The sequence below is a fragment of the Poecilia reticulata genome, linkage group LG9 (genome assembly GCF_000633615.1).
Source record: "Poecilia reticulata strain Guanapo linkage group LG9, Guppy_female_1.0+MT, whole genome shotgun sequence".
Lineage (NCBI taxonomy): Eukaryota > Metazoa > Chordata > Actinopteri > Cyprinodontiformes > Poeciliidae > Poecilia > Poecilia reticulata.
The window spans coordinates 11,618,686-11,638,722 of record NC_024339.1 but is presented as its reverse complement, the minus strand read 5'-3'; the positions used below and the strand labels follow the sequence as shown (position 1 = coordinate 11,638,722).

At 37.6% G+C, this 20,037-nt stretch overlaps 1 protein-coding gene across 1 annotated transcript in view; it reads left to right on the top strand.

Annotated features, from left to right (window-relative positions):
* The first annotated feature begins 1,726 nt into the window (after positions 1-1,726).
* The window catches only part of scarf2 (scavenger receptor class F, member 2), a 39,825-nt gene continuing 21,514 nt past the window's right edge, over positions 1,727-20,037 (top strand). Inside the window, exons 1-10 of the mRNA XM_008419248.2 lie at positions 1,727-2,454; positions 5,718-5,776; positions 5,871-5,972; positions 7,713-8,232; positions 8,922-9,140; positions 9,256-9,384; positions 9,634-9,737; positions 12,094-12,208; positions 12,469-12,566; positions 18,133-18,360. Coding sequence (XP_008417470.1) covers positions 2,345-2,454; positions 5,718-5,776; positions 5,871-5,972; positions 7,713-8,232; positions 8,922-9,140; positions 9,256-9,384; positions 9,634-9,737; positions 12,094-12,208; positions 12,469-12,566; positions 18,133-18,360 — 1,684 coding nt within the window. The 5' untranslated portion in view covers positions 1,727-2,344. The remainder of the gene's footprint in view (positions 2,455-5,717; positions 5,777-5,870; positions 5,973-7,712; positions 8,233-8,921; positions 9,141-9,255; positions 9,385-9,633; positions 9,738-12,093; positions 12,209-12,468; positions 12,567-18,132; positions 18,361-20,037) is intronic.

The following is a 20,037-nucleotide window of genomic DNA, read 5'->3' as shown; positions in this document are numbered from 1 at the left end:
TATATAAACTTAGAATAGCAAGAAAAGATTTCTGACATGCGCAATTAAGTTTGTTTTGCAAAAAAGAAAGTTAATTTCATGAGTCAAAAATGTGTGATTTAATTTTTTTTTTTTAAGTTTTTTAAGCAAAACTCAGTTGGCTTTTCTCATAGTGACATTCATTAACAATTCAATTTTTGCTTTTGTTTTTTTCTGCAGTTCCACATTAAAGTTTGATGCAGCTCTGCTTTCCTGAATGGACCATCTTCATCTCCACTGCAAGTGCAGCAAACAGGCAGCTCTTTGTTTTATAGATTACAGTCCACTAAAAGGTTGCAGTGTGCCCTTGTTTATATTTTTAATAGTGTAATTCTGTCTAGCTCTGATTTACATACCTTGCTAAATTGCAGGTTTGATTATTGCAATACTTTCCTATAACAAAATAGACCTACAGAAAGAAATTACTAATAAAATAGCGTAGTTGTTTGCTCTATATAGAGATTTTCCTTAACTTTGATTGTATATCTCACAATTTTGTAATTTATCATTGTTTATTAAACTCTAAAAGCTGGATGGCTTTGTTAATCTGTCCTAGAATGCAGTTAGATGTACCCTTTTTATTTTTTTGAGCACCTGCCCCTTTAGTGGTCTCTGCACAGCCCTGCAACCAAGTGATGTGGTAACAGAAGAGGATCTGCAAAGACCCACAGCTTGGTAGAACATCTTTTGGTTCTGCGCTCCCGAAATCTATTATTAGTTAAACTGTTGCAAAGAGAAACCACTGTAAAAGAGCTGTTTACAGTTTAGGATGGCATGCAGGTACATCTTTCAGCAAGACAACAACCCTAAACCTATGGTCAGAGCTACAACGCAACAATTTAGATTGAAGTATAATCAAGTCTTAGAAAGGCCCTGTCAAAGTCCAGACCTAAATCTAATTAAGAATTTCAAGAAACATTGTTTACAAATAGACTCCATCCCATCTGATGGCGTTTATTGTCTCTAGGTATGAAAATACACAACACAAAAGCACTGCAGTTGTAATTGCCACAAAAGCAGTGATCCAGGGAATTAAAAGCAAATGTATGACAAATTTTTCAGGATTTTTTTTTCTAAAATAAAGTGCAACTGAAAGCTGTTTACCATTTTCTATGTACTTTACAGTGGCACACTGTAAAATAAAAATCCTAATCAAATTCATTGCAATTTGTGGATGAAATGGGTCAAAATATAGAAATGTGCTTTCCTGTATGACACTGTGACTGTGTTGGGATCTACACATTCATTCACAGCAGAGTTTACTGAAGATGCCATGTGTTGGCATCATTTTGGACCTGAGGGGGGCGCTATTGTACCACATGTTATGCCAATGCGTCTTCCACGGCCTGACAAAGGCACAGTTTTTCCATGCATTATGATTTGTTGGAAAAGTTTTTCATAATGTTTTACAGGTCAGATGCTGCATGTTTAAGTTATTACTTTTGTCTGTTTGGACTATGACAAATCTAAGATGACATCTATGGTCCTATGTGAAATATAACACACGTATAATAATAATAATAATAATAATAATAATAATAATAATAATAATAATAATAATAATATTTCCTTCGTATTCAGTCATTGTAATTTGATATTGCATGGCTTTTTAAAAGGGATTTTATTTTACACTTATGTATTTGTTTTAACTCGGGCCATTACAGCAGACCACGTTGCGCCCCTGTTGCATGAAGGCCTATGTAAATTTTGGTGGCGGAGGCATGGCGCACAAAGCCAAAGATAGAGTAACAAATCAGGAATTTCCCTTCTGCCACTCCTGAGAGCGCAAGAGAAGGACGAAAGTTACGGGTTAGGTGCTTCTCCTCAGGAGGGTGAAGTCAAAGCTATCCTTTGGACTATTTTTATTTTATTTTTCACTATTCTAAAGTTTAACAGTAGTCTAAACGACCTTCAAGACAAGTTGATGGGGCTTTTTCTTCATCTAGGGAATGTCTTTTGTTTTATGAGTCAGGAGTCCGTTAGACTACGTTTTGGCATTTTGCAGAACTATTATGGAATAAACTACGCAACGAAGTGGCACCAAGAGAACCAGCTGACTTGAACATTTGGACTTTTGTTCTGTTTTATTGAAACTATCCTGGGGATTGCGGAGTTTCTCGGCGGCGTCGGTGCTGGGACACCTAATTTCCGAGGATTTCAAGGGTTTTTCATTAAGCATAGACTGTGACCACATCTGGATTATGAAAGAAACAGACGTGAAAAAAGGAAGAGTGAAACATCGCCATTAGAAAAAAAAAACAAAGTTGGAGAAAGGGGAAATGTGGAACAAGAGTGGCGTCTACATTAGGATGTTGCTGCTCTTACAATGGAAGTGAAGAACTGTTTTACTGCCGCTGCGCTGCTTTGTCTTTTCTTTTGCTCCGTTTTCAGCCAAGAACTCAACGTTAAAGGCAGGAATGTGTGCAAAGCACCCGGGTAAGAATCCGATGCTGGGTGGATGAAACTGCTTGCATGCGTTTTATTTAACTAGTTTTCAGTTTGCATACTGAAAACTAGTTAAATATAAACATAAACATGAACGTCAAAGTTTTGCTTCTGCGAGTCTGCTTTAAATAATTAAGACAGAGATGAAAGCAGCCACATAAACTCATGAATGGGGGTCAGCTGTCTTATTTTTTTTTTTTGGAAGAAAATGTGGCTTTAAACTGTACAGGTGACAAAGTTTTATATAAAGTTTTGCGATTGTTTTACTTTCTGATCGGTTGTCGCCATTGCAAAATCATGAAACTTTTTAAAGCTGTATGTTGTAGTATTTATAATCATCAGCATTATTTTTCAAGCTGTCCACGCTGACCTATTTTTTGAGGTGCATAACGCGGTTTCTGTTCACTGTAGCAGGAGGAGGAGTTCATTAAAGAAGGCAGCTGTGCAGATGTGCATACATCTGGAGTGTTTGTATCTGTAGATGGCGCTCTATTGGCCTTCGTGGCAACCTTTTATACACAACCAATTAGTTATGAAAGTCAGGTTTTACCTTTTACAAAGCAAGGGAACTCTAAAAAAGTTGAATGCTGATCGGCCTGCTTGCAAAATCTGAATTTCTTGAAGATTTTTGGCAAAGCCTCTGCATATCTGGCTTCTTGTCTAAAAGGAAGGCATCCAAGTCCACAATTACTGACTGCAACTTCCAAACATGTTGAAGGGATGTCGATGAATTCTAAAAAAGAAAAGTTGTTTGGTCAGAAACAGATAAACATTTTTTGATAGTATTTCTCTTTTCTCAAAAAATCTTGTTATGTTGTGTTTATTTGGTGTATTTAAGTTTGTGTTTATTCTGTCTCAAACGACCTGTTTTTTTCACAACACTTAGAATATATTAAATTTTTTTATGTGCAGTAAATATAGCTTACTGTAACCACACTGAAAATAGGTTATCTAGATGAAACCACTCACTGCAATTTCCAAAGCCTTCAGAATGGAAGTAATCAGGAGCTGCTCTTTTATAACTTAAAGTTGTGTTTACATAATATTTCTTTAAAAAATAACTGCTGGAGGTTTCTCCCCTCTTGCCTGGAGTTCCAACAAGTTTGGCAAAGGGTGACTGGATTAACAAGGAATATGATTTCAGGAGGTATTTATCTGCGTTGCTAATCATGATATTTGGAATTTAAGTAAAGGAAAAAAACATCTTGATTGTTCTCATGACTAACATCACTCTGTTTTCAATACTAAATGTCAAACATATTTCTTTTTAGCCTCAAAATTCTTTAAATCTCTTGAATTCTTATCGAAATGACATTTGGCATCATTCATGGTATTGTAAAAGAGCCGCAATTGTAATTTAAACAAATACTTGAAGATTGCAACTCATCAAAGCTCGGCATATTTGCTTTTCAGCTTTTGCATAAAAATAATCTCCAAACAAGAATGGAGCAAGAGCACTTCTTGTTTCTGGGTATGCCTGAAACAGTCATTTTGCCTTTGTCACTGAATCATATGAATTGGAGGAAGTGAGAAGAATTTATGTACACTTGTAAGCATGTCCACCATGATCTCACATTGCAAAATCAGCAGCTGAATTTAGCTGGAATGACAATAATAGCCTAACTTGGTCATGATGTGGCCTTTCATCACCCATTGCTTTCTAGTTTAGCTGTTGCCTGAAATGCTTGGGAACCAAAAAGCTGTCAGCCTCAATATGTTTCTGAATCAGAAATAGAAAAACAGAGCTCCTATGAAGCCCATGATATATAAGTTTTGCGGTAATAAACAGACACACATGCAAAAAATTTTCAAACACAAGATTAACCAGTGAAGAGCTGCCATGTAGTTATTCATCCAGGTTGCTTGCAGAACTTTCAAGTAAATAGTAAAGATTCACATATAATATTTGAAAAATAATGTCAATAATGACATTATTGTGATTAACATTAACATTATTTAAGACAATTAAATTATGGCTAAAACAACTTGCTGAAGCTTAAACTGAGCAAAAGCGAAAAATATGGATTTAAGTGACTTTAAGAATGGCATGATTGGTAGTACCACACAGACCAGCCTCAGGGTTTTAGAAACTGCTGTGGTTTTCACACCTGTCTTTAAAAAATAGACTCAGCATGCCTTGTTGTTGTCAGGGGTAAAAGTAGACTGGTTTGAGATTAAACATAGCAGCAGTAGCTCAACCAATGTATGCAGGAATGAATGTGAAAAGTGATGCCAGTTTGATGAGTTTGAATTTCAGCTGACACGGTAGTGTTAGAATTACATATAAACAAAATGAACATTGTGTCTTGTTTCAATGGGTCTGGCTGGTGGAGGTAATGCAGTGGTAGCAGGGATATTTTCTTGGCACACAATGCTCATTAGTAGCAGCTTGGCATTGTTTTAACGCCAACCTTAGCCAACCGATCCACAACCACTAGATTTCAATTCAATGAAACACCTTTGGAAAATAGTGGAACGTGAAATTCTCAGCACAGATATATAGTCAGTAATCTGCTACAACTGCACAACAATAACATGTCAGAGTGGACACAAATCTCTGAGAAATGCTCCGGACTCCTTGTTGAATCTATACCATTAAGATTTAACGGCAGCGCTGAAATATAAGAAGGTGGGAGAGAATCAGACCTGGTGCTACGAATGCAAAATCCACAAATAATATTAGTAATTTGTCTTATCCTACTCTTGTGAGAAGTACTACTGATGATAGATCTAGACACATGCCTGTTTGGGCAGGATAAAGCACAGCACAGCTTTGCTCCTTTCATTCTGAGGAGCCGCCATTTTCAAAGGGTTAGAGGAAGCTGACGTGTTGCAGGGGCCCAAAGAGGTCACAGGCAAGGGAGGAAAGGAGACACATCCGTCCTTTCCTGTCAAGACTAAAACTGTCTGCAAAATGTTTTCCTTGAATATTCATGCTCCTTCCCCACAGGGAAGAGTCAGATAACACAATAAATCTGCACTAACTCAGATGTTATAGATGATGGGGTGTATTTATCTTATACAGACTATAATTAACCATATTGGGGTAATTATACAACAAATGTGCTATACATTTGATCTTTTGCACACTTTGGCAGAGGTGGGAAACCGTAAGAACCGTGAGTTCAAAGAGACGTGAGCTGGGTGTGGATGCTGCCTCTTTGATATGTGTTTGTTTTACTTCATTTCAGTGCAGTGCTCTATCTCTGCCCTCTCGTTCGGTGTCTCATAGCTTCGATTTGTTTTTTTTCCAGGTCATCGAGATTGGTTTGCTGCAGTGGATGGGGGCAGCTAGGAGATGAATGCCTGACACGTACGTTGGAATAGGTCTTGCATTAATCAAAACATGTCAAACGGCTCATTGTGTGAGCCACTGTAATAATCTGGTCTATTCTTTTTCATTCCAGCCGTCTGTGAAGGCAACTTCACCTGCAAGGAAAATGAGGTGTGTGTCAGGCCAAATGAATGTCGCTGCCGACATGGATACTTTGGAGCCAGCTGTGACACAAGTGAGGCCTTATTTTTTCACCTTTCTGGGTAGAAGATATCTCAATTTTCTGTTCTGTTTGGATGCTAAAAAATCTGTATGAATAATTTTTTGGAATAAAAGCCACTTTGCAGCTTTTTTATATTGAGCCCAAAGCATTGAAAATTGTAATATATAAAACAAAAAAAAGGCACAAAATTAAACTCTGAAATTTATGGTGCTTAGAAAATAAGGCACAGCTTTTTCTAGTATTTTAACCTTTAATAAAAATACCACATTTTCAGCTTCTTTACAAAAGAAAAAAAAAATAGGATGCACAACAATATCTTAATAGCTCTATTTAAAACAAAATAAATAATTGCTCCTCTTAAGATTTAGTGTTTCATCATGTTAATAACAACATGTATAAGAGGTATTTATAATTTGTTTGATTGTGGTACATAAACTTAAGCAGACATATATAATTGACCCCCTCTAATGTTAGTACCGGTTATGAAGTAAATAATTGCTTTGCACAGAATGCTGCAGCATTTTTCTGTTCCCTTCTGTATAAAGTAACACACAGGTAACACTGATAATAGCCTGCAGTCAGCTGCATAACAGACTTGACAACTTTAGTTTTAAGACGAGGTGACTTTTAATAAAAGTGATAGGTGTCTCTTCTTCAATTTTCTTTAAATTTCCACTTATATTAATACATGAGCAGAAATATTTCCAAATATCTGAACAGGTGGGGGAGGGGAGAAAACTCTATTCACGCTAATACTTTTCAGGAAACCTTTCACGGAATAAACTTGAAACAATGTGAAGAATTTTCTGAAAAATCTATGAAGATAGAAAAAAATCTTATATATACCATGCTACTTGTAATTAACAAATAAATAACAGGAAGATTGGAGGAATCAAGGTAGTTTACAAAAACAACAACAAAATGAGCTGTGATTAACACGTACAGACAGCAAGAAAACAACTGAACTAACACAATACAACAAAAACAATAAAATAATCAGGATCAGAAAACAAGAAATCAAATTTAAAAGAAGAGCAGACTACTTGTTTAGAATATTCCTTCATTATCTTATGTTGGCCAGGTCTCCTTTGAAAAGAGACTTAATCAAAGGAGTTTCTGGTCACATAATGATAAAAAAAACCTGCCTCTTACCCTAAACAGATAACAGAAGAAACAGGTTCAGGGGAAATACCCAGATGAAAGTGTTATTTCAGTAAACTTTGGCAATTTTGCTTTGTTCACTTTAATATAAGCATGCCTATACATAATACTACAGTGTAATCGGCTCAACACACCACAATTCATTGAAGATACAGTACAGTGTATCGTTGTTGGCCTGGTAAATGGAAGATAATAAGTGGAAGGATGGCAACAAAAATACCACAGACTGACAAGATAATATACTTTCAATCCAGGTTCAGTCAATCAATAAACCAATTAAATTGTAGAGCACAAATCAAATATTTGTTCTATTTACATCTTTCATCTTTCTCTCTCTCTCTCTCTCTCTCTCTCTCTCTTTCTCTCTATAAATATATAGAGAGATGTAAATTTCTCTCTCTCTCTCTCTGTGTGTGTGTGTGTGTGTGTGAAAGATTTATGTTTATCATAATAATGTAACATACATTTGCAAACATCTGTATGTTAGGATTTTTCTTTTCAGTGTGAATCTACAAAGATTTAACTTACATTAGTGAACATCCTAATGCAATAACAGTTTTCACATTCCCTGATTACACTTTGCTTTAACAGAGTGCCCTGCCCAGTTCTGGGGCCCTGACTGCAAGGGAAGATGCAACTGTTATCCTAATGGCCAGTGTGACGATTTGACCGGCAAGTGCACCTGCAACCACAACCGTTGGGGACCCAACTGCGAGAATGCTTGTCAGTGCCAAAAGGGCAACTGTGACCAAGACACAGGAAAATGTACCTGTCACGCTGGGTGGTGGGGCCCACACTGCCATAACATGTGCTACTGCAGCATAAATTCTGTCTGCGACGTGAATACGGGGCGATGTCTGTGCCATCCTGGCTGGACGGGGAGGAACTGTGCAAACCAGTGCAACTGCAACGGCTCGCCGTGCGAGCAGTACACGACACGCTGCCAGTGCAAAGACAGGATGTGGGGTCCTCGATGTGATCGAGTGTGCCAATGCATCCACGGCAAGTGCAACAAGGCTGACGGCTCATGCACCTGCACTCCAGGATACCGTGGGAAGTTTTGCAGGGAACCTTGTCCTGCTGGGTTTTATGGCCAAAACTGCAGAAACAGGTGGGGGAAAAATATCTATCAGATAGAAAATGGACCATTTTAAAACACAAGAATCAGTTTACAGATGTTGTATTTCGAATCCATATTGTTGTGTGTTTTTGTGATTTTAGTGTAAAATGTGGTTTGTAACAATTCATGATGAGAAACAATAATGGAAAAGTGCTTATTCTGGTTTTCACATTATCCAATAATTAAAAACACTAAAACAAATACTTTAAAAAAAACATTCTAGTTTGTTTCTCTGATCTTCATAAAGTACAAATGCATCTTAATAGACAATTTTCAAAATAAATAATATCACTGTTCCTTATGTCAATCAAATGTATTAGACACCTATGAGAGATTAGTGGCCAAATTCCAATTGAAACTTTTCAAAGCTCTTACAGATGAAACTAAATAATGAAATAACCAAAACTTAAAAAGTTCAAATTGATTAGGGGGAAAAATGCTCCAGTACCCAGCAGAGCTGATTATGAATTCATTAGTATAAACTGAATTCCTGTTTTGTTCTGTATAAATAAACTAAATTTAATTGAATTACGTTTTGGGAGTGTCAAACTAAAAAAAAAAAAAATCTCCAAATTCTTTGTGCATCTCTAAAGACTAGTACTGTTTTGAACATTCAATACTTACATGAGAATGAGATTTTGATACCATAATTATGCCTCTGTTTTCCTGAATGCTGTCAGGTGTGGACACTGCAAGGGTCAGCAGCCCTGCAAGGTGACCGAGGGCCGGTGCATCACCTGTGACAGAGGCTGGAACGGGACACGGTGTGATCAGCTCTGCTCCAAGGGCTTCTTTGGGGAAGACTGTCAGGAAGTGTGTCCCTCTTGTAAGGACGGTCACCACTGTGACCCCATTCATGGCAAATGTTCTCACTGTAATCCTGGCTGGATTGGCGACAGGTAACACCAAACCTTTTCTTTACCTATTTGTAATTTTATAGCTCTACTATTTGGGCCATCTGAACAGTATAATTTAAACTAACAGTAATGATGTCACTCTTCTTATTTGTGATAGGTGTGAGGTACGCTGCCCCAACGGCACATACGGCGAGAACTGTGAGAACAACTGCAGTCAGTGTTTTAATGGCATCTGTCATGTTGTCACCGGAGAGTGCCTTTGTGACCCAGGCTTTTATGGCATCTAGTAAGTTATAAGACAGTGCATAGTGTAAAAAGGAAGCATGTTTATGTCCTCGGCAGCTTTATAGTGAAAAAATGTGATCGTTTTCATTTTACTTTCGCAGCACAGTTGTATTTCTTGGGAGCAGAAGAGTTTAGTTTACATTAATAGACTCTTTTTTTAGTGTTTGAGGGACCTCCTTGGCCTTTCTTTCTATGTTGTTCAATTTTTACACATTTAACGCATTGCTGTCGTTTCTCTTCCTCATTCAAGCTGCAATAAAACCTGCCAGCCTGGCCAGTATGGAGTCAACTGCAACCAAACCTGCTCCTGCAATGACAAGAACTGTGACCCTGTGTCTGGTGCCTGTCATCTCCGTAAGAAATTATTTTTTAAATGCATCCTTTTTTATTAGTGTATTCTTCAGGAATGGCCTGGTTACATTTTTTTGGTTTTTTTGCCACCCTTAGATTTGGATAAAAAAAGTATTTTAATTTAATGTTTAGACAACGGTAACATTTTCTGCTGCAGTTACACCTCCAATCCACATCCAAATAGAATTTTTATTAACAAAACAGGGAGATTTTTTTAATCTCTAGTGGTCTATCCATCTGGAGTCAATTTAAGAGATACTTAAAACCACAATAATAATGGAGATGTGTTTATGTTATAAAGTCTGTTCTTCATAAACTACAAATGTAAGCTTAAGGACTTACTGAAGTAAAAGAAAGGGTCAACGATGTCAGAGAAAATGCACTCGACAAATATTTTTGGAGAACTTTTATTATACCACTGCTTTAGCTATGCTAAGAACATCCATTTTTATGGCAGTACTGTTGAGATTAAACGCATGTGCTGATTTTGGCTCTGGTATCATTGTGCTTTTGAAAGAAATCCCCATATCAAAAAACTGAGGAAAAATGATCATATTAGAAGTATATTAGAAATATATATGCTTGTTAACACAAATATAAGTCAATCACACAGCAGAGAGTGCCACATGGCATTTGGTGCTTTCAAATGCCACATGTTCATATTATTACAACCCTAATATTTGTAAATATGCTAAAGACAACTTACCATATCTAAAACATATGGACTCATTAGTAAGGGCAGGAGTGACTAATGAGCGACTTGCCAGCCGCATACGGCTTTTCTTTCTCTTCTGTGCAACTCACGGCAGCTTGACTGATTTATCAAGGTTCAAATTTTAACTGCAGTTTGTAAAAAAAAAAATATTTTGAAGACTCTATGATGCTCTACACATGTCAGCAGTTCAATCTCTATTGCATTTACTTCAACTGAACCACACAGTTAAACCAGAAGGTTCGGTCACATTATGACACAAACCAAGCATTGTGAGATGTCAAAGTGACTGGCATTACCTTCTCTAGTTTTCAGCAAGCTGTCATAGCAATTCACTTTGCACTGGGAGAAGTAAATGTGGGCACACCAAAGTTTACCCATCTTCTGATAGCTACTTCTAGAGGGATACTTCATCAAGTCATAAAGCACAAATCATCCCAGACTGTTTTATTAAACATGGTAGCAAACTCATTGTACTTTAATAGTCTCCTCAATCACCAGATCTCAATTTAGTACAACACGTTTTTAATTTAGTAGAATAGGACATCATGGGGTGCAGCTAATAAATCATGCCAAGGTGTCAATATGGATCCAAATTTCAGAGAAATTTAGAATCTACACCACAAATAACTCAGGTAACTCTGAAGGCAGAAATGGGTCCACCCTGAGACTATGTGTTCATATCAGAGCAGCTGATTAGTGTGTTCTTTAGACACCAGACCAACAGAGTGTGTCGAGAATGACTGAAGTCCAGTGCATTAACCGTCTATTGCGTTCATAGTAACAAATACATCCATTCAGGTCTGAGGTGAGATTCAGGGTCCTTGATTGCATTTCCAGACTGAAGTTGATGTCCTTTTTATGGCTGTGTTTGTTGGCTCTGTTCTTCACAGCTAGAGTAGAGACAAGGGAGAGAAGGAAGAAAAACTGAAAGAAATGGGGATGGAAAGATGGAAAGAAATAGAGAAACTGAAATTGAGACAAAGGAAAGCAAAAGGTGTTGACTTGGAAAGACATTTTTTCAGACAGGCATGTAGCATATTGGGTTAGAGCACACAACGATCGCAGCAATTTTTGGCCACAGGAAAAGATGGATGTTGACAGGTTGGTCAGTGATATTATAAGACCTTGTCATTCTTGCACAACTCCTCTTTCAAAATCAGCAGTTACAAACTGCCACACCCACACTTCAGTATTATTTATGATAGTCAGTTAACTCCTAACTGAAGAAACTTTTCCTCATCTAATTCTCATTTGTCCTTGCAAGTGCAATGCACTGTCCATGCTTGTGAAATACAGTACTTATTATACTTGGGGTGTATCCTATTTGAGAGAGGGAGGGGTGCTAATAAATCATTTAACGATGAGCGTTTAAGATGAGGGGAGGAAGGAAGGTTGCTGCAGGAAATCTACAATGGAGGGGTAAGCGGTTACATGTCTTTGGGGAGGAATTATGCAACACCAAGGCATCACATTAATACAAATCCTACACGTACAAGTGCTTGGACTTAGTTCCCATGCTCAGGTTGAATGTAGTTTTACAGAAAGTCATAAAAATGGACTGAATTTGACTGTCGTTTTTTTTTTAAGCTGGCATTTCCTGCACACGTGTGGCTCGCCCTTTACTTAGAGCATTTTATCTTTCAGAGCCCAACCAGCGGATGGGTGTGATCGCAGCTGGATCCTTGGTCTCCTTTTTACTGATTGCCCTACTTTCTCTACTGTGCTGCTGCTGCCTCTGTCAAGACAAAGACGACCACAAGTGAGTGATAGATTGGAAATTCTGATTAAAATAAAAAAAGTAACTTTGTCTTTTATAATCTATCTCGCAGTTGTTACAAAAATAAAGGGGTATAATAATAAAGGGTGTTCTTATTTGACATTGACATATGGATAAAAGCTGGTCCATGAGCCCTCCAAGGAGGCAAAGGGCCAGGTTTAAAATGCCTGTTTTCAATGATTCATTTAGATTTCCATGGCATCATCCCTTTTCAATGCTAACTGAGACAACTCTACCAACAGCAAAAAAGCCAAGCGGATTTTGTGCGGACGATTCAGCCGAATCAGCACTAAACTTCCCCGTATTCCATTGAGGCGACAGAAACTGCCCAAAGTAGTCGGTAAGCCTCAAAAGCTTTTTTTCTCCTCATATCCCAGCACATCTCTGCCAAAATCCGTATGTTATGGTATTCAACTTATTAGCGGATAAATTGTATTCCTAAAACAGGTAGGCCTGACTTTACAAATGTTTACTAAAACACAGAGGAGGACATCCATAAATGACTGTCAGTGTGAGACTTTTTCCTTCAGCGCTACCATCATCTGCTCCATAGATGATGAATAGAGTTGAAAAGTGTATGGTGGCTGGCAGGCGAATGTGGGGTTTCATTTAGAAGGAATGCACTGGTTTGAGAGACCCTTATTATTCTTGGCACTCTCAAATGCCATGTGTTCAGATTATTACGACCCTAATCATGTAACTTTTTTTCTTCTCATTTTCTTTGCCCCTTTTCATTCACCCCCCCCCCACCCAAAAAATATGCTCTTTTCCTTACGCTGAGCAGGAGGTTGTATTGTTTAATAATGGCACGTAGTTGTTCAGGGGCCCGTCTGCTGGTGTGTGACGCTCTATCAAAGGCCACACTGTTTGGTTAGACATTGCAGCTCCATGCGGAGGTCTCGTGGTGTGTGTGACAGATGTGTCTGTGAGCGCAGTCTTTTTCAATGTAGTCAAAGGAGGTATCTTTCAACCCCCTTCTGCAAACAGTTTGTCATATTTATGGTTTGTCCTATTGCCTAATTCAAAATGAAAAGCCTATTCTGATCAAAAACTTTAACCAAATCTTGTTTGCACAGGCTGTTATCTTAATTGTTCAGTTTTCCAAACATGTTTAAGCTTCAGCATTTTAATATTTTAGAGGGGTAAACGTTTATTTTTGCGACAAACATGCTTGACCATTCATCACAGACGTTTTATGATTTGTCTTATGACATTTTTAGCATGTCCACTGTAGCTTTAAAACTATTTAAACTTAAAAAGAATGATCCTACCCCCTCCACTTCTGCACTATACCTCCCAGTGTTTCCTTGCTATCACAACAATTTCTGTACGTCAAAATGTATCTTTGCTATAAAGTTAAGTCAGGTGTATTAGCCTTTTTTCAGCTAAATGATTGTCAGTGGGCAACACAGTAAAGTCCCTTTTGGTGTGATGTCATTGTCTCATATTTTTTTACGTATTACCAGACCATCTGAAAATGAAACGATGATCGTCAGTCCACAAAGTCCACAAAGTCATGTCGTGTTCTAGAACACGACATGAATCCAAGTTGAATTATTGTTAGCTAAATTATTCAGAAAGTTGGTTGGCCTGCTTTCAGTTGGAGCCACTGTGGACAATGAGTATGCCCTGGTGGACGAATCTTCATTCACTCATACAGAGGGTCTGCATAGGATTAATGTAATTATTAAGTAATTGCCTTGACATTCCTGTACCATTCTACTTTTATATTCTGTAAAACGTGGTGCCTGTGTGCAGTAAAAAAAACATTTAAGCTGTGATGCTCTCATGCATGTTTGTACACCAATAAAATGTACGGCAAATGTGCAATAGTGTGATGGAGTGGAGGCAGGGGGAACCAGAAACAGCAACAGACCTATCAGTGTAATTTTATGTTGCTTTGGCAAAATAGCTTCACTTCACTGCCAAGCCTGTGTCTTCGCTGTTTTACTGCATGTTTTTTTCTTTATTTAAATTCTGCTTGCGATGTGAATTCCATCACAGTGCAGAGACACAGTTTTCACCAGCATGAATATACTATATACTGCAGGATCACATGGATAATGTGACCTTCCATATTATGAAGGATCACATTCTCCTTCATAATATGGAAGGAGAATGAAGGAGACATTAAATTAAAATATTTTAATGGCAACAGTCAGAAATGTCAGGTTTATAGTATAATCAACCACCACTTGTAAATCCTAAAACAAAAACTTTCATATCAAGTATTACTTATTGAGAATATTCAATGTTTCTTCTTTTTCTTGGTGTGTTTTGTTCCATGTTTTGCTCTCCTCTGCTTTCTGTCGAGCTGATCACACTGAAGTGTGATCTGGCAACATTTAGAAAGTAAGTCCCGTTAATTCAAAATGTCCTGCTAGTGTTGTGCTAGTGAAAGTGTGTTCAGGAGCTAGACGGTCCTGAACACATGCATTCCAGAAGGGGCCCATTGGGGCTGGAAACAGGAAGTGGTCAAACTTACTTTAGTGCATGTCAGAGCTGTGATTTATCCACACTGGGGTCAGTGTCAATAAATGTGCCAAGGCAAAACTAAAGAAGGAATAACGGGGTCAAGCAAAAGGAAACAGAGAAGATTTGCTCCTTGCTTTGCCAGCTTCAGAGAAATCTGTTTGACAAACCGAGGCTGTTTGCTTGAAGGTTAGCATTCCACTCTGAGCGTATTTACTCCACACCCTGCGTTTTCTGTGTCTGTCTGGCATTCCTTGCATCTTCTGGTTCCAAATTGTTTCTTGTAAATCGGTGCAAATAGCTTCACCATCTGTTGTTTCATCTTAATTTGCTCAGAGAAAAACTGACTTGTAAATGCAGAGGTCAGAGTGCAACTGTTGCCTATGTAATTACGTGTGTGTGTGTGTGTGTGCGCATGTGCTTGTGTGTGTGTGGACGGGAGTGTTCTCACCCTGTAAAGCCGAATAGTTTAAAATGGTGTGATCCAAGGTTTTCTTCCTAAAGACGTATTGGATCTCATTAAGTGTATTTTGTTTTAAACTGCATTTTTGAAAACTTGAAACTAAACATTAAAGGCTCAAACATGTTTATTTCCGTAACTACTGTTGCATTAGAATCACCGCAGAACTTTGTCAAGTTTCAAGCACTTTTCTCTCTGTATCCCACCGTTCTTGTTTCCTGACAACCTCGGCCCCACAGAGCAGCTGCGGTGTTGGTGCTGTGCAGCTGGGATAGGTCAATAATGCGCTGTTGTGTGCAGGCCTTCATGCAGGGAGGGATCACTGTGGCGATGAATCTTCAAGGCAATGTTCTCAACGAAACCTCCGGTTTCAAGACAGCAGCTTTCAGAGGCAGTTGTTGTCCTGCACTGCGTACATCTAACGATGCCTGTGTTTGCTTGTTTATTAGCATTGCTGAGGTCTTTGCATAAATTAGCTACTCTGCATTCCTCAGTGACTGTGTCTCTGTCTGACTCCCTGTTGCTGATCTTACAATGGAAACAGGATACTCTCCCTGTCTCCGTCGATATTTTTCTTCTTTATTATTCATTCAGCATTCTTAATAATGAAGTTCATAAAAAGTCTTATTATATAACTGGTTATTTTTCTTCCAGAATCTATAACAACTTGTTACTAAACTTTGCTTTAAACTTGTAAGCAGCTTTTTTCTTTTAACAATTTTCTCAAATTTTAACGAAAATCTTTCTTAAATTGCATTTAGTGGTTTAGAGAAACTTTTTACTCCAAGTAGTGTGTTGCAAATTAAGTGCCCCAATTATTCCCTTGTGAACATAGAAAAAAGTATAGATGCATTTCTGTGATTCAATTCAGAGGTTGAAACACGTTTTGGTCGAAAAAAATATGGAGAGAAAAGTGATTTTAAGAGTTCAACTTTATTAACTCGTTAAGACTGTTAAGATTGTTAAGATTAAGATTTTCCAACTAAAAGAAGTTTACAAATGAAAGGCACTTGGAAAACACATAATATGGCAAGAGCAGTGCACAATTTATTTTAAAAGGTCTTGAATCTGTACCAACTAGTTAATGAGGTCTTCTTCCACCCATGTTTCAATCCTCATTTTAAGATTCATTAAATTGATCTTGGTGTCTTTGCATAAACTTTCCTAACAAAATTTAGAAAATTTGTTTATCAGTGACGAGGAAACAAAATGGTATATTAAAGTTGTGTAAACTTTCATTAAACATATATGTACATTATCATAACTGAGGGGCAAACGATCTCAGCAGTTCTAAAATGATTTGTAGTCGCATTGTGTTCGTTTTTTTTTTCCTAATTAAAACACTTGAAGTGCAGGAGTGACCCATATTCAGAGGCCTTGTCCTCGATGCAGCCCTGTTGTCCTCCCCTTCTCTCACAACCTGCTTTCCTGTCCGAACACCATCAAATAAAGTCCTCTAGAGTTGGAAAAAAAATGCTTCAAGTGCAAAAATTCAGCCCTGAACAAACTTGTTGTAAAGTCTTGTAAATCTGTCTGCAGTCAGTTTATCTGAAGCTTAAACAAATGGATGGACCCATGTGTCATCGGGTATGTAAACTGGAGCATCTGATGTGGTTGCTCATGTTAAGTTAACGGGGAAAGCAGCTTTGGTCTGTGCTGAACTGTTCACACCAGATGGGAAGACTGACTCCAAGTATGCGTTAGAAACCACAGCTGTCCTGAGAATGAAGGGTCAGCAGAACGCCGTGGTGACTGATGGGGGCTGGGAGGCATGGAGAGGGAAACAGGATTTGACCTACATTGAGACGGAGAAAAAGATTCATTGGAAGAAGACTTACGTTGCTTTTAATCAAAGAGGAGAATAGTTTCAAACAGAACAATCTTAAACTGCAGCTCTAGAACACGACAAATTATTTAATAGGGAATGGATAACAGAAATTAAATAACATTAGTTTTTAAAACCCTTAAGTAAAGTTACCCAGAGCCTGCTTTTAAAAGTTTAATCACTATTCATGTACATAATTCAATGTGCTTTACAGAAAAATGAATGGCTACATCACCACATCAAAAAGAACAGTAATAATAGTAAAACTCCATCATAAAGTTCAAGGAGATAAACTTTAAAATGCAAATTTCAAACAAAAAAAATGCTAAGACATTTGAAAATACCAGAGAAAAACACTGTTCGACCTTTATTACATGAAATGTAATGCATTCATCTTTTTTTTGTTGCAAATCTCCACTTTTCAAGGAGTTTGTTGTAGAGCTAAGGAGAATAATAGAAGAGTTGTCCATTTCTTTGGTCCTGGCCCTGATACTACCGTGTGAACAGGTCTCAGGTGACCTGAGTCGTCACCTGAGACTCATGTGCAACACTGAAACTCACATAATCCCAACATCATTTGGTGTGTTAGTCCAATAAAAGGATTTTAAAATGCATTCCTTTACAAAACAGAGCTTCTGCAGGGATTCTGGTGCGATGTGATGAATCTTCTTGATGTTGTTCAGAACTATGTTAGCATCATTTTGCATGGGATTCAGCTGCCTAATTGATTTTTCACAGACTATTTAAGACATCTTTACAATATCCTAACCTATTAAAATGAAATGCATGTATCAGTATTTTTGGCACCTGTCTTGACAAAACAACAACAAAAGAAAAACTAATTAATTCTAAGGTTAAAAGTGATTCAGAATGATATAGTCCTGGATGTCTTTTCAAATCCCTACAATTATGTTTTGAGTAGAATTCATAAATCTTTTGGTTAACCTTTAACTATCAAATATAAAAAAGTGGTAAGCTGCTAGATTAATGAATTCGCTCTTAAAAAGTTCATCTTTTCCACAGAGCTAACTAAAACCTATTTTCCTCTTACTTCTTAGACACTGAGTGGGGGCAGACTGTTACTCTTGTAACAGAGAACAAAACTCTTGAAATGACCTTTTGGCTTCTGCATTTGTTTTCTCTTCTCAGTAGCACACCACGACCCAGAGAACACCTTTAACTGCAGCTTCATTGAGCCGCCCTCAGTGGCCGAGCAGCCCTCCCGCTCCTCATGGTCCTCCCAGGAGTCCTTCTCTTCCTTTGAGAGCGGAGATGAAGGGCCTGTTTATTGTGTTCCACATGAAGGTTGGTCATCACATAAGCAAATAAACAGTTGGTTATCTGGAATGACCATGTCAAATTTACAGATTGTCTTTGGCATAGGAGGGCTATACACGCACACGCAAACACAGAGCCAAACACATCCTAAAGAGGCCGACTCCCATGTGTCACCAGTGACTCACACACTTCTGTATTTCTCATTATGAAGATAGTTTGCTTCTAATCATAGGCCATCTAGATCCAGGTTTTCTCTGGAGAGCAAGTTAAGTATAAACAGGAAATGGAATGGTTTAGTCAGCATATGGCACATATGAGTTAAAGTTTGATGGAAAACACCAGTTTTATTAGTTTCTATTTTCAGAGTTTGAAACTCAGTCTTGGTTTGAAGGGATTTTCTTATCTTAGGCAGATATTAGTTCTCAGAAAATTAAAACCACAATTTGAAACCACCATCAATCAAGATATCAGTCCAACTCAAAGTTTACATTATAATACAAATCAGTCATAAAAATGATGCTTCTCTGAAATTGCCTACTGTGTAAACAACCATCCCTCAGTGCATAGAGGGAAGTGCTGAGCAGAATGAGATGGCTAATAATAGAGTAGAATAGAATAAACTTTATTGATGTTAATATTAATTCAATATTTGGAAGTGTGTTCAACACAGACTGAATGACTTTCTCCGCTGTCATTCTTAAAACTACAGGCAGACTACAATTCTAAAACAGCACAGAAAATTGACGTCATTGTTCACAACTTCTTCTGTTTGCTCATTGGCCCAGTTAAATTTCAAGTCAATGGGAGGAAGCCCAGACTTTATCCCATGCATAAACTGCTTTTTTCTCACAGTCTTAAGATTAATCTAAATAAAAACATGTTGTTTCATATCTGTTAGAATTACCAAACACAGTTCTATTTACCAAATGCCACAATAATGAGAGAAATACTATGTCAAAGAACCATTAGTAAATGTTTTCAACCTGTCACAGTTTGTCAGGGATGTCTATTTAGAGTATATAAACCACTATTTTTTTTACTTCAGTTTGTTGAGCTCTTCAGCTCACAAAACAAGACATACTGGATCCACAAAGAAAAAAAACCAAAAAGATTTCAACAAATTTGTGGGAAACCCTAAAGATACCAACTATATAAGAAACATGTAGTATAGAGATCCTCATGGGGTTGTTCTGGTTGTACATGGCACCAAACAACCACTTCTGTTTTGCATCAAAAAAGCACAGAGGCAGTGTGCCACTCTTGTAACATGCACTGATTATAAGGCTGATAACAATTGCTTAGACTTGATTACATATATGCTTTGCTATCATAACAAATGTAAAGTGTTGAGCAAGACAGAACTGATAGAGAAATGTCACAACTTTTATTACAGGTCCTTCTCAAAAAATGAGCATATTGTGATAAAGTTCATTTTTTTCCATGATGTAATGATAAAAATTAAACCGTCATATATTTTAGATTCATTGCACACCATATTTCAGGTCTTTTATTGTTTTAAGACTGATGATTTGGCATACAGCTCATGAAAACCCAAAATCCCTGTCTCAAAAAATTTGCATATCACGAAAAGGTTTTCTGAACGAGCAGTTAACCTCATCATCTGAATCAACGAAGTAACTCTAAACACCTGCAAAAGATTCCTGAGGCGTTTAAAAACTCTCAGCCTGGTTCATTACTCAAAACCACAATCATGGGTAAGACTGCCGACCTGACTGCTGTCCAGAAGGCCATCATTGACGCCCTCAAGCAAGAGGG